Source organism: Phaenicophaeus curvirostris, chromosome 17, assembly GCF_032191515.1.
Source record: "Phaenicophaeus curvirostris isolate KB17595 chromosome 17, BPBGC_Pcur_1.0, whole genome shotgun sequence".
Classification (NCBI taxonomy): domain Eukaryota; kingdom Metazoa; phylum Chordata; class Aves; order Cuculiformes; family Cuculidae; genus Phaenicophaeus; species Phaenicophaeus curvirostris.
Genome location: NC_091408.1, coordinates 10,362,575 through 10,375,162, shown reverse-complemented (window position 1 = coordinate 10,375,162; position 12,588 = coordinate 10,362,575). Strand labels below are relative to the sequence as shown.

The window sequence follows — 12,588 nt, the reverse complement described above, 5'->3', positions numbered from 1 at the left end:
AGACAGACACACAAACGCACATCCATCTCATAGCGGCAGTGCTCTCACGATGCTCCCACGGGCTGAAACGTGGCTTATTTTTTTCTCATCCATATGTTTCCACCAAGTAGAGAAACAAAGGCAGACCTTTCAGCATGTGCTTTGTCCTTTTTCTCGTTGCTCCATAAGGTCCCACCTTGAATGACAAGCCAGAAGCAAAAGCAGCCAATGTCCCAAAGGTGTCTGGACTAGAGCGGAGCCGGGAGCTGAGCACCGACGTGCCCTTCACCCTGCCTATACCCAGCCCCCAGCCAGTTGCTGCCGTTGTGACTTCTACTTCCTCAGCGCCCACGTCAAGCGCCAGAGCAAGCCCGCTGTTGAAGAAGGAGCCAGTGATTTCAGTACCAGCACCACCAAGGCTCACACCTCAGCCACAGCCTCGGCCACAGTCACAACCTCAACCTCGGCCACAGTCGCAGCCTCAGTTAATACCGGAGCTGCGGACCCAGCCTCCGAGTCACATCCCTCCGCCTCTCAATTACCAAGTGCATCACCAGGTGGCTCACAACGGACTCAATAATATCAGGTATGGGAAAGGGACGCTCGTGTCATCTTTATGCTACTTCCAGGGCAAAAATTATTTCAGAAGGGATAGAAATTGCTGCGAAGCATGACAAGAGCACTCTTACTTTCTGGATAAGATGCTCCATGTTTTAGTTATTGGACTTCATGTGCTGACCCCACGGGCTGGAATTTCCAGCAGTGGTGGGTAGCTGTGAGAAAGGCACATGTAACTGTTGGGCAAAATTCCTTCGGGTCTAGTTTCCGGTGAACTTTTGCACTGTCTTGTCTGAACCAGACAGTTCTTGCCTTAGAAATTTAAGGGGGTTGGAGTTTGAGCAATTCCCTTGTTTTGTATTCAGCAAGACTTCCATTGAAGTAGGTTTGTTCATGGTTATCATCAAAAGACAGATATCTGTGTCCGTAGAAGAGGTCTCCATGTAGGCTGACCCATCTGACCCATTACAGGGTCAGATGTAGCGGGAGGCTTAGCTTCACTGTTTAAATTGCCTCCATCCAGGAAGCAGTGTGGATGAAAACAGTTCAGAAGAAGAGTTTCTAGAGAGAAGAATTTAGCCAGTCACATGGAACCTTTATAGTCTTTTTGCTGGTACAGAAGGCATGCCTTGCCTCCCAAACCAGAACTGGGCTAGTTAAACAAGGTGAGAAGGCTGATTTAAACCATGATATTTGGCTGATTAAGGGTCTAAATATGAATACAGAGAGCTGCCACTAGTGTGTGTTTCATAGTATCCTGCATACTTAAGGTCTCTTGTGGTTTTACCCTGTAAATACCATCATAGTATAAATGATTAATAGTATTTCCAACTATTCAAGATATCTCAGAAGCTTAGTTTGTAACAGATCTTGGTTGTGGGAATTACGTTAAATAGTAACTGCAGCAATGCTACCTTTCATCCCACAGAACTTAGATGACTTGCAGTGGATTAATAGTAATAGAAAAATATTTAAAATACAGAATTATTATTATAAGTTTATTAATCTGGCATGTGCTCGCATGCTTATGTGAATGTCACTACAGAGCATGCACAGCAGATGCAGGTTGGTCACAAAGTCGCTCACACTACACAACTCTGCATTCAGATTAACAGAAAAAGGAATTAGAGTAATTACGTCGTATGATCACAAGGACACACATGGCCACTGCAAGGTCATAAGAGGCTAAATAAAGGTGGAAAATCCAGCTGACTCTGTGGCCTTGATCAGTATCTGGTAGATATCTCCGAGGACTGTAACTTGCTCAAGCCCCAGAGGAGATGTCACTGTGAAGAGCCCAAGCCCCTTCCTGCCCTGTTAGAGAGGTTCAGTAGAATTTGTTACTGTCTTCGCTGCCTTTGAAAAAAAAATTGAGAACATAGGCTTGGGGAGATCGGTGTTACAGAGTTGTGTTGTTTCTGGTAGTGTTTTTTGCAGTGTTTCAGTCTTGTATCATAACACATTCTGTCTCTGTCTCTCTCCCCCCTCTTCTCCCCATCTTTTTCTCTCTGCAGCCGGAGCAGCAGTGCTAGCAGTGCAACAAGCATCAGCCTCCCGAAACACCTTCCCCTCTCTCCCCAGATTCCTCCGCACCATTCCTCCGGCCCGGCTCTGCCCCTCTCCATCTCTAATCTTGCTACCTCGCACTTCTCTCTCAGATCGCAGACCCAACACCAGCACCATCCGGCCATGTTCGCCACCCCACCCACGCTGCCACCTCCACCAGCGTTACCTACCAACAGCCTCGTGATACCAGGTCACCCTGCGGGTAGGTTCCCTTCTTCTTCCAGGGCTGATGTGCCGTGCATGCACTGGAGGGTGTTGAGAGATGGGCTGGCTGGTGGGCAGGTAAAATAAAGTGACGCAGACCCCTCAGCACTCTGAGAGTGCTCATGAAACAGGTAGGAGACATGGATGTGCTTTACCAGATGCGAGTTTGTAGAGGGAGCACTGTAGCTTTCTGTAAGAAGTCTTTAAAACAATTTTTTTCCAAAAACAAATCTGTTTTGCAGGGCGTGAGTTTTCCAGTGGGCTTTCCACAGTCATCAGACGTTTTTTAGATTAACAAAGGACTAAAGTACAGTTTGCTCTTCTCCCCTTCTTTCTCCCCATTCAAATGAAAGCTGCTGATGTTAGAACTGACTTGAAGAATATGTTTCTAATCATCATGGAAAGGTGTTCCAACTGAACACCTACCCCCTACTTGGATCATTCAACTGGCAGTGCATCCTTCCATCAGCGTAGGACACTCGTGCGTGCAGCAGCACAAGCTGTCTTGTGTGCCCATGGCTGCTTGGCCTTTCTGTCTGAGGCAGAGGCAGCTCAGCAGAAAAGCTCTGCTGTTCAGCTCTCCCTGGATTTGCATCCTTTTAAAAAGTGTCCTTTGTGCACCCTGGCCCCCGTTCTGTTGTTGCTTCTGCCCTAAATGCCCTGTTTATAGCTTATCCATTAGCCTACAGCTGTCCCTGGAAGAGACCCTGGCAGCTGGAGACTTCCCTGCAACTTTCACTTGCTGGGGCCTCCTTTTGATGTGGCATTTGACTCCACAACTAAGTCAGCAGGGATTAAACAGGATAAACATTTTGCAAAAAACGTGCCCGCCGTTTCCTATGAAGCCAGTTAAAGGAGGAAGGAGAGGCCAGATCTGCTGCAGAAAAAAATCTGACAGCCTTATGTCCCCTTTTTTTTCTTCCAGGAGCTAAATAACGTCCCATTATTTATAATTGCTTCTTTAAATGAAAGAAAAATGTGAATTGGTCCAAAGTGAGCTCTCAGAATGATGGTAGACAAAAGTGCCGTGGGTTCCTAGCCAGAAGCAGGACCTCACAGGCCAAAGCTGCCGGCTTTCACAGGCCCTGGCACCATCTAGAATTTCAACCACATGGCTGGGAAGATGTTGGCAGCACTGTGGGAAACCTATTCATTGCTTCCCCTGTTGAAGGCAAAGGACTACTGTGATAGAGGCTTTGAAAGTATTGCGAAAGGAAATAGCAATGTGCTCACTAAAAGCATGATATTGCAGTCACTGAAAGCAAGTATGTTTTCATCATTAACTTCAGGAGGTGCAAGATCAAGTGACCTATTCACATGCAGCAGCTTGCGAGGAAACAGTAACAGTCTTGCTCCTACTAAAAGGATTTCTCCAGCAATTTAAGCAGGAGAAGCGTAAGTTAGTTGAAGGAAAGGTCTGGGTGTCTAACCCTGCAGACAGTGAAATGCCTCTTGTCTGCATTATACAAAATGCCTGCAAAATGGCACATCATAAAATCGATACAGAGTGCTGCATAGCCAGGAGCTTCTGTTACCGCTCACAGAAAAATTTCTTGAGAGCAAACAATATTGCTGAGCAGCGCTGAAGAGCTGGGCTGCAGTGCCATGAGCAGCGTAGTTCTTGTGCCGTTCGAGTGCATATGTGCTCTCTGTAAAAGCACCAGCTTAGAAAAGCCGTCAGAGAGGTTGTGGCCCTTTGAAGTCTCCTTTCTGTCATCTTTTTCTTCCCCTTCTTTTGGAGTTAAATATGCTCTTCCTGTAAATTTAACATTTGTCGCTGTTCCAGAGAAGAGAAGCAGAGCTCAGAGTTCCTACATTCACTGTTGATAAAAATTCGGGTCCCTGAATAACAAGAATGTGCTTCCGGTGGCATTTGTTGCCTTTGAAACCTAAAGCTTATGCAAGTAACTTAGGAGCATCCCTTGTGTGGGCTGCTGCCCTCTGCTCAAGGACACCAAGGATGGCCCTGATATAGGATCCACAGAGGAAACAGCGGTCTTCGTGTCTTCTCTTCTGAACGTGAGGGTTCCTAGCAACATTGGCAGAATTAAGCTTCTCCTGCCACGCTCGCCTTGTGTGCATACACAGAGCAGCAGTGTTCAGGCATTCAAAGGGCCGCTCAGTTACTCTGCTCCTAGTTCTGGTGTTCCGTGGCCAGACCCATGGGACGAGGCGTCACTGGCAGGCACAAGAACTAAGTTCTGATCCTAATACTGCCCAGAGCCCATCACAAAGCTTAGTTATTTCTTGGCAGTCCCATCCTTGCTACAAAGCAGCCACTCCTCCAAGCACCGCACCGCCTCTTCAAACATCTCTGGGCCTTTTCTTTTCCTGACTAAGGCCAGAGTTGTGGTACAGGGCTATGGGCTGGAGCCAGCTGCAAATCTATCAGTCTGACTTCAAGTCTCTTAAAGAAATTGGATATCGGAGCACTTCCAACTGCCAACACTTTTTTATCTCTCCCTCTAGAAAAGTGGATTATCTTGATGCTAACAGAAGGATTCAGTTTCTTTAAGTCATGCCAGACTTAAATGCGTAAACACACACACACATATATATAAAATCATACTCATATTCTCTAAAGAGGTTAGGTTTTGGATCTCAGTGCTTTCAGCCTAGGTTGTTTTTTTTTTCTTATTTGCTTGCTCCAAGAAGGACCCATTAAAGACTTTTTTGTTCCCGTGCCTTAGGCTTCAGTATCACAAGTACATGTACTTGCTGCTTTTTTATTAATTATTATAAAGATTATAGCAGTACACAGTACTTGCTCTTAGCCATACATTTATTACTGAAAAGCAAATGATTTAGGCACCCAAAATTTGCTTTCAAAAGTGACTTTCAATAGAATGTAGGCTTCTAAGTGGTTGTAGAGACCTCGAAATTCCCCATCAAAGTGCCTGTTTTTAAAGATCTTAATTGTATCACTTCAGAAAGTGATTGATTTAGACACTTCTAATGTTAATCTAGAAAATGTAAGTTAAAAAAATGCCTGGAGAACATGAGTGCAGGCATTCTTTTCCCCTAAACCACATTCAAATTCAGTGCAAGCTGCTCTTCAAGGGTAAGATGCTGAGAGAAGGCCACATGTCATATGGTGGAACATTTTGTTTCCACAGCCGTTGCAGCCTTCATGAGATCTTGAGATAGTTCAGTATTTCTTCTGTTCCCACTGATTCCTCCTCCATATTTTCTCATAGGAGAAAAACCTGGAGGCAAGGACAAAAAACGGCAATTATAGCCTGTTAGAAATTGAGGAAGAGACTGCTCAGTATTTAGGATCTCAAAAAACTTATTGTGGAGAAGGCCTCAGTTTGTAGGATAGATGTTCCTGGTGACTGCGTGCATGTCCTGGGGCTGAGGAGGAGGAGGGTGGCACAGTGGTCTGCAGAGAAATGGCCATCTGAGTGGGTAGTTCCCAGCTGCCCAAATCCATGGTTATCTCATTGCACGCAGAGCTTGTCAAAACTTTACTTCTTAAGTACATGTATGTTAGCGTAATACACATGTTAGGCCAGATACCGTTTTCAGTGTACGTGTATGCTTCTGAATTTCAAACCTCAAAAGGAAACAGGTCAGTATTACTTATTTTAAAGCTGTTGTCTCTGAGGGTGCTCCCCAGCGTCTTGCTGGTGCGGGAAGGTCCGGCCACCGAGCCACAAGACCAGACCAGCAAGGTCCGTCCCTGGAGACCCCTCAGCGCTGTGGCCATCAGGTGCCAGGGAGGAGGAGGAGCCCGTCGGGTGGCGGAGCTGTGTGGGGGTAGCGGGGCCGCGGGCGGGGGGCCGGGGGCGGATGCTTGCTGACGCCCCCGATGATGTTTTCTGCTGTGATGACTCATGGTGTTCTCTCTTGTCTTTAGATACCAGCCTGTTGATATCATTCAACCAACCAATCATGTATTGCCAGCCTCATTCGGGGATTCTGATTGGTACTTTGTCACAGGCATCTCTCTTACCTCCACCAATGAGTCCTCACGTAGAAAACCACCACAGCATGACCTGCAGAAACAGGGAATGCCAGGTGAATATTGACTCTTTCTCCTCCGTCTTTGTGGTACTCACAGGCCCACGGGCCTCTGTGTCTTTTTTTTTTCTCTCTCTCTCTCCTCTAGATCACGAACTGCTCAGGCAAGAGCTGAACAACCGGTTTTTGGTTCAGAGTTCGGACCGGGCCGCTGCCTCACTTGGCCCGGTGCCGCTGCTGAGAGCGGAGTTTCACCAGCACCAACACACGCATCAGCACCAACACACCCACCAGCACACATTCACTCCTTTTCCATCCAGCTTGCCCCAGACGCCGCTCATGCCGCCCTCTGCACCTCCCATGGTGCGTACCCCAGCCCAAAATGTGAGGATAAGTAGAGCATCTCTGGTCAAAAAGCCTAACCCACTCTTGTCAAACAAAACCCGGCCCTCTTTGTTTCAGCCAGATGTGCTGTCCCTGTCTCTCTGATTTGGAAGCCTGTAGAGGCAGGCCCAGCATTCCCCCTTTCCATCCAGAGCCTCCATACCAAGATTCCAGGTCCCACTGTGCTGCTACCCAGGAGCAGATACTGCCCATGAGACAAGTCCAGAGTCCCTTTAGTTTCCCTCTCCGTGTGTCCTGCTGTGTAATTTGAGTCCCCATTCTGCAGAGCCAGGTGCCGTGACTCACCAGAACACACCAACAAGGACACCACGGGACCAGTGGCCTCCAGTACCAAACACATTCCCCACAACTCTTTGTGGTGGGGTGGACCATACTTGCTTACCCAGAGTTCTCACCGTAGTGGAGCATCTCATCTGATACAAGTTTTGTCCCTCTTCCTCCTAATTCCCTAACCTGTATCAATTCTGGCATTTATTATTTGATTGCATCAGCAAGGACTAATTTGTGTGTGGCTGCTGCTTCTTGTGGGAAAGATCCTCCTGGCCACATAAGAAGCGTTAGGGTTTTGCCATTGAATTTGCTTGTAATGCAATGGGACTTTGCTACGGCTGTTAGAAAATTGTTAGAGATCACCCGCAAATTGATTTTGTCAGTACTTTAGACCGAACTCTCTCCCGGTTTCTGGCAATTCCATTGTGAGACTGAAAGAACAAAACTCAGCTTTTTTCTAAGGCAAACGCCAGGAGTAACTCCAAAAGCAGCATTTGGGAAGAACTCCTCAGAACTCGGGGAGCTTAATGTTTCTCGCTTTTCTTTCCCACTGGTGACCGCCCGATGACATTCTTGGGTTGTAATCTGCTTAGCAGCGAGATGATTAAAAGTAATATCATCCACCCAAAATCCAGCCCCAGGTGTTTGCCCAATGTACTCGTGCGTAAGCACCTTCCCCTCTACATAAAACAATCTCCAAACTTTTCTCAGCCCCCCTCTGTGTTATTTCAGAATACTGATACCTGATCCTGCAAAAGCTTCCTCCCCTCCCACCCGTGCCCGTTGATGTCAGCCTTCATAGCAAAAGCAGCTTTCAAGGCTCTTTTGTTATATTTCACTCACATCTTATATTCCACTAGATCAAATCTGCTAATCCCACCACCAGAAAAGAGTGTTGAAATTTACAGCTGCATGTGTTTGGTAATTTATGGTATTTACACTGGAGGGGACATGGCTCCAGTAATAACTGTAATTAATGAAATTACAAATCTACTCTCTTGCACATAGAGAAGTGTGAAACAGCAGCTGACTTGCCAAGTAAGCAGTTTTTGATGGGATGCTACAGCTCCCTTCCCTGCCTTCTTCCCTGCTCCTTCCTCCCCACCAGAACGTGCATACTGTTCGAAAATGCAATGTGTATATGCTTTGGTTTTGCTTCCAAGGAGGTACAGGACAAATGGTCATAAAAATAAATACGGGGCACAGACTGCACACATGGAGGTGTTAAAGCCCCGTGCTGGAGTGAAGAGGTTAACAATCAGCTTTTCTCCAGGTGCTCTCTCTTTAGCAGGGGAGGGGGAATATATAGCAAATTGTGCTACGAAAGCGATTACGGCCTTTTCCAAACAATTTTAGCACTCACAGGAACCCAGAAGATGGGGAGTTGGTATTGGTTGCCCCACAGTAAACACTGGGGTCTGATGGAGAACGCTCCCTACCTTCTGGTCTGTGATTTAGTTCAATGTTCCAGGGACAGATCTCAGGTTTAGACCTGGAGCTGGACTTCCCCACGTTTTGCTGTGCTGCAGAGGTCGGGACTGTTCTCTTCATAGTGAAGGGGCCACATCACGTGGTGCCTGCAAACAGGGATCTGCAGTGAGGCTCTGCAGCATCCTGCACAACCTGGGGACAAGCACCTCTCTGTGCCCCTTAGCTTTGAGAAGTCAGTCTCAGACCCTGATGAGCAAATATGGGATAACCAGTCACTTCTGCTCTGTTAAATGCTGTACAAATGAGCCGTGATGATCTGTCTGTGTTGAAATCCTGATATGTCTGTTACTGCTGAGCCAAACTCACCTTTTTCCTTTTTTTTTTCTTTTCTTTCCAGTTTGACAAGTACGCTCCCAAATTAGACAACCCTTACTTTCGACATTCCAACGTGAGTGCTTATCTTTCTAGGTGGTGTCTTTATAATGGTTCTGCTTGCACTTCTTTTGCTCGTTTTCCATCAGTCGGTAGTGTTTTGATTCATTCATTCCTAAAGCTCTTTTTCCATCTTGATATTTATTTTTTTAAGGTACAAGGGCTTTTTTTTTTTTTTTGGTTTTTAAAATCTTTATCTATTGCATTTTTGCTGCTGCAGCTCTATATTGCTGTGCCTGGGATGGCAGGGAATGCGCAGAAATTGCTAAGTCAGTGGTCATTGCAGTATCTTTGCAGCTGGTGCTTCTCACAGTGCAGCAGCCCAGAGTGCATGGCTCTTTCACAAGATTTTGCTCAGGTCACAGGAGTAAGTGAGACTGGTGGTTTCTTCCTGGTGCTCCCCACTGCTCCAAAGCACAAAAACTCTATGTTTTGGGACTTGTAAAACTGCTGTATGTGCTCAGGAGAGGCCTCAGCAAAACTTAGTCCAACCTACACAACTACAAGGTGGCTTGCATGTTGCCTGTGGTTAGTGTGAGGTGTAGCATTTTGTGGTTCTTTTTTGCTTTGAAAATTAAAAGTAGGTGACATTTCAAAACCAGATCAATTTGTTCACTACTGCAGATAAAATGCAAAGTTAACAAAAGTGAACATAAACCTCAAATGATTCTGATTCCTCTAAAAATCATGAATGCTCTGTGCTTCCTGCAATAGTCCACAAATTTTACAGGCACAGTTGTTCAGCACTATCTAGAAAATTCATCAGATGAGCGTGTTTTCCAAGTTTTGGCTTTGCTCTTAAAAATTTTGAAAGCAAATTTAGTGTGTATTTTCACCGTGGCACTCATTCAAGACCGTACTATTTTTGTATGTGCCAGGCTTGGCACCTACCTCCATTATTGTTCAAGTTGTCCTGTGACATAAGCATCTCTTTTTCTTTTGTAGTTCTTTCCAACCTATCCTCCAGCAATGCCTGGAATGCCACCCATGCTTCCACATTCAGGTCCCTTTGGGTCACTTCAGGGAGCATTTCAACCGAAGGTACAAACTACTACTTCTGAAGGCTTTTGTTCTTTTGCTGGGAGAGAAACAGTATTCAGAGTCATGTCTCTGGTGATTTTGTGGCACGTGATTAAACGAGCAGAAGCGTAACACGGGGTTGGAAGTGATCACCCCACAGATCTGTGAGCATCCTCTGCACAGAGCAGTCAACACTTCAGCAGAAATTTTCTTTTGGCATTGCAGATCGTTCCTTGGAAAAGGATATAGTGGTTCACTTGGGAGGTCAGCTGAAACTGGAGGAGAAGCATCCAGACAAATGCATTATTTGATTGAAATATTTGCAGTTAATAACAGACAGATGAGTCCCAAATCATTTTATAAATTTAACGGACTGAGATTGCAGAAGATAAACCGTGTTTATTCCCAGAAAAAAAAAAGATAAATTGACTGTATAAGTGTGGGAACAATAGGGAGAGACTGCTGTAAATGGATAGAGCAATTTGAAGGAGCTGAAATTTTATTCCCAGCTCCGACACTGTCTGACCTTGGGCAAGTCGCTTAAGTCTTCTGTTCCTCAGCTTCCTCATCTGTAAAGTTATCTTGCAGTGGGTTTTATAAGGTTTGATTAATGCCTGCAAGCTTTTTTGAGATAGTATGTTTGAAAGGTGCACTGCAACTGTAACATATCATTACAACCAGTACTGACTGGCATTTGGAAATGTTGCCATGATAACCACCATTTTCGGTGAATTCTGTGGCGTGCACTGCTTTTTTTTCTCCCAGATGTATTCTTTTTATTAACTGTTTTTAAAAGTAAAGAAACTGTTAAATCTTTCCAAATAAGAAATAGGCATTATATCTATTTATCATTAATTTGAAAAAGGATCATTTACACTATTTGTAAGGTGATGCGTTTAGCTTCCTTATATATTGTGATTTTAGAGAATTTTTATCTTGAACTGCATTTCCATAGAGCTTGGCTACTGTGTTAGAAGACTTGAAGGACCGACACTGTAGCCAGGCCATTTCTGTTTGCATTTGGAAGGTCATTTCTGTAACCATACCAAGCAGGGCTGTGGGGTCTGCTTCTCTCTGACCTCAGTGGAAGTCAGTAATGAGCAACTGCTGCAAGTAAGGCCTCCTAAAACCTTCCAGCTTAATGTTGTTAATGGAAGCCGGAGTATTTCTTCAGTACCCATCGACATGTTTTATTTTTTGGATGAGAAATACCTTTTTTTTCAACAAGAGTTCTGTATATGGTGACATCTCAGCAGAGGAAGCAAGAGGGAGAGAACATAGCTGTCCCTTAGTGGAGTTTGTCCACCAATATTAATTGTTGCTGTTCTTGCAAGAGATGCCAGGGAGGCCCTGCAGACCCCAAGTTGCTACGGAACTTGACTTTACAAGAAAAGGAGCTGCACAAAGAAGGTGGAATTAGCTAAATTTTGCTAATGTGAAGCTAGGGTTCAGTTTTTCTGTAAGGCTGCTGTTAATGAGGAGCTTTTGACACACCGATAGCATGTGCTCCTAGTTTCCATCTTCATTACAGAGCTTTATAGATACCATCTCGCTGTAAAATACGATTAGAACAAAGAGAAGCAGTTATAAAGCAAGAAAGAAAAAGTGAGCACAGACCCTTCGCATTTTTAAACAGTTCTTAGTGCTACTTTATAACTAGCTTTAAATTCATTTTAATGATAGATACATAGAACGTTTGCTAGTTTGAGTTTAAGCGACACAAGGTCACACTGTGTTGCCATGTTTAATCACTAACATCACTGATCTCTGGACAGAACTGTATTTACATGCAGTCTAACATCTGGAAACAAGAGGAATAGTTTGAGAAATGGATCTGCCACTTTGGCACCTTGTTTTCCAGTTTCCTAGAGGACACCAAGCTGAACTGCTGAGCAAAGCCGCTCTAGTTGTCATTACTGCATCACTTTTCCATGCTTTCTCCCTCCCAAGCTGTTTGACTAAAGCCTTCATAATTGCTACAGACCTGATGATTTGGTTTTGGCACACTGAATCCTGCACTTCTTGCTTTCCAAAGCTGAGGTCTTGGTTTTGTTTTTCCCCTTCCTGTGTCAGTTGCCTACAGCTGTGCGTGTAAATCCACTGCACATAAATCCAGGCTGACGGTAAACTTCTCAGCGAGTTTCCCAAAGGCCATTTCTCACAAGCTAAGAACTTGAAAAGGTCAGAAGTATTCAGTCTACTTTGCTGGAGGAAGCGTTCACATCTTTCTCTAGGGGACAAAGGGACAGAATGACACCATGCTATTAACATGTTGTGATCTTAAAGCTCTTGCCTGTATGATAGCTGTAACTTATTTGCCACCTTATATCTACCTCAGCTGTCAGACAGGCCCCGAGAGCACAGATCTGCCTGGGGAGTCAGTTGACTTACCTACACATGCACACAGGAGAATTCTCTTTTTAATGAGTCTGGAAGTTACATAGACTTAGACAAATTAAAACCTATCTTTCCTCCCACACCCGTGATTTTACTCATACCTTGTACAGTTTGACTGTTGGAAATCTACTATAATTTGACCGAAAATGTGAGTAAAATAATCTCTTGGGGGATGAGGTTTAGCCCCTCTGCACTCAACTGCGTGGAGGCACCAGGTGCAGTTGCTCTGGGAGTGGGAGATGGATGAATGCCAGAATGAGAAGATGAACGAGTTCTTGGGGATTGTCTAGGACAGGGCAACAGGTGGGATCCGGAGGAGGAGGAAGAACAGGGATTCATTCAATGAGGTGTTTAATTCTTGCT

General features: G+C 45.0%; 1 protein-coding gene across 22 annotated transcripts in view; it reads left to right on the top strand.

The window, feature by feature from the left end:
* FBRSL1 (fibrosin like 1) overlaps positions 1–12,588 on the top strand; it is a 537,563-nt gene that overhangs the window by 509,184 nt on the left and 15,791 nt on the right. For 10 of the 22 annotated variants that reach the window (XM_069871060.1, XM_069871062.1, XM_069871056.1 and 7 more), the window contains 5 exons: positions 169–565; positions 2,052–2,305; positions 6,419–6,654; positions 8,774–8,824; positions 9,754–9,849. In XM_069871060.1, the coding sequence (XP_069727161.1) occupies positions 169–565; positions 2,052–2,305; positions 6,419–6,654; positions 8,774–8,824; positions 9,754–9,849 (1,034 nt within the window). Of the gene's footprint in view, positions 1–168; positions 566–2,051; positions 2,306–6,166; positions 6,655–8,773; positions 8,825–9,753; positions 9,850–12,588 lie in introns of all 22 variants that reach the window. The other 12 variants (XM_069871048.1, XM_069871066.1, XM_069871067.1 and 9 more) reach the window with 8 other exon arrangements.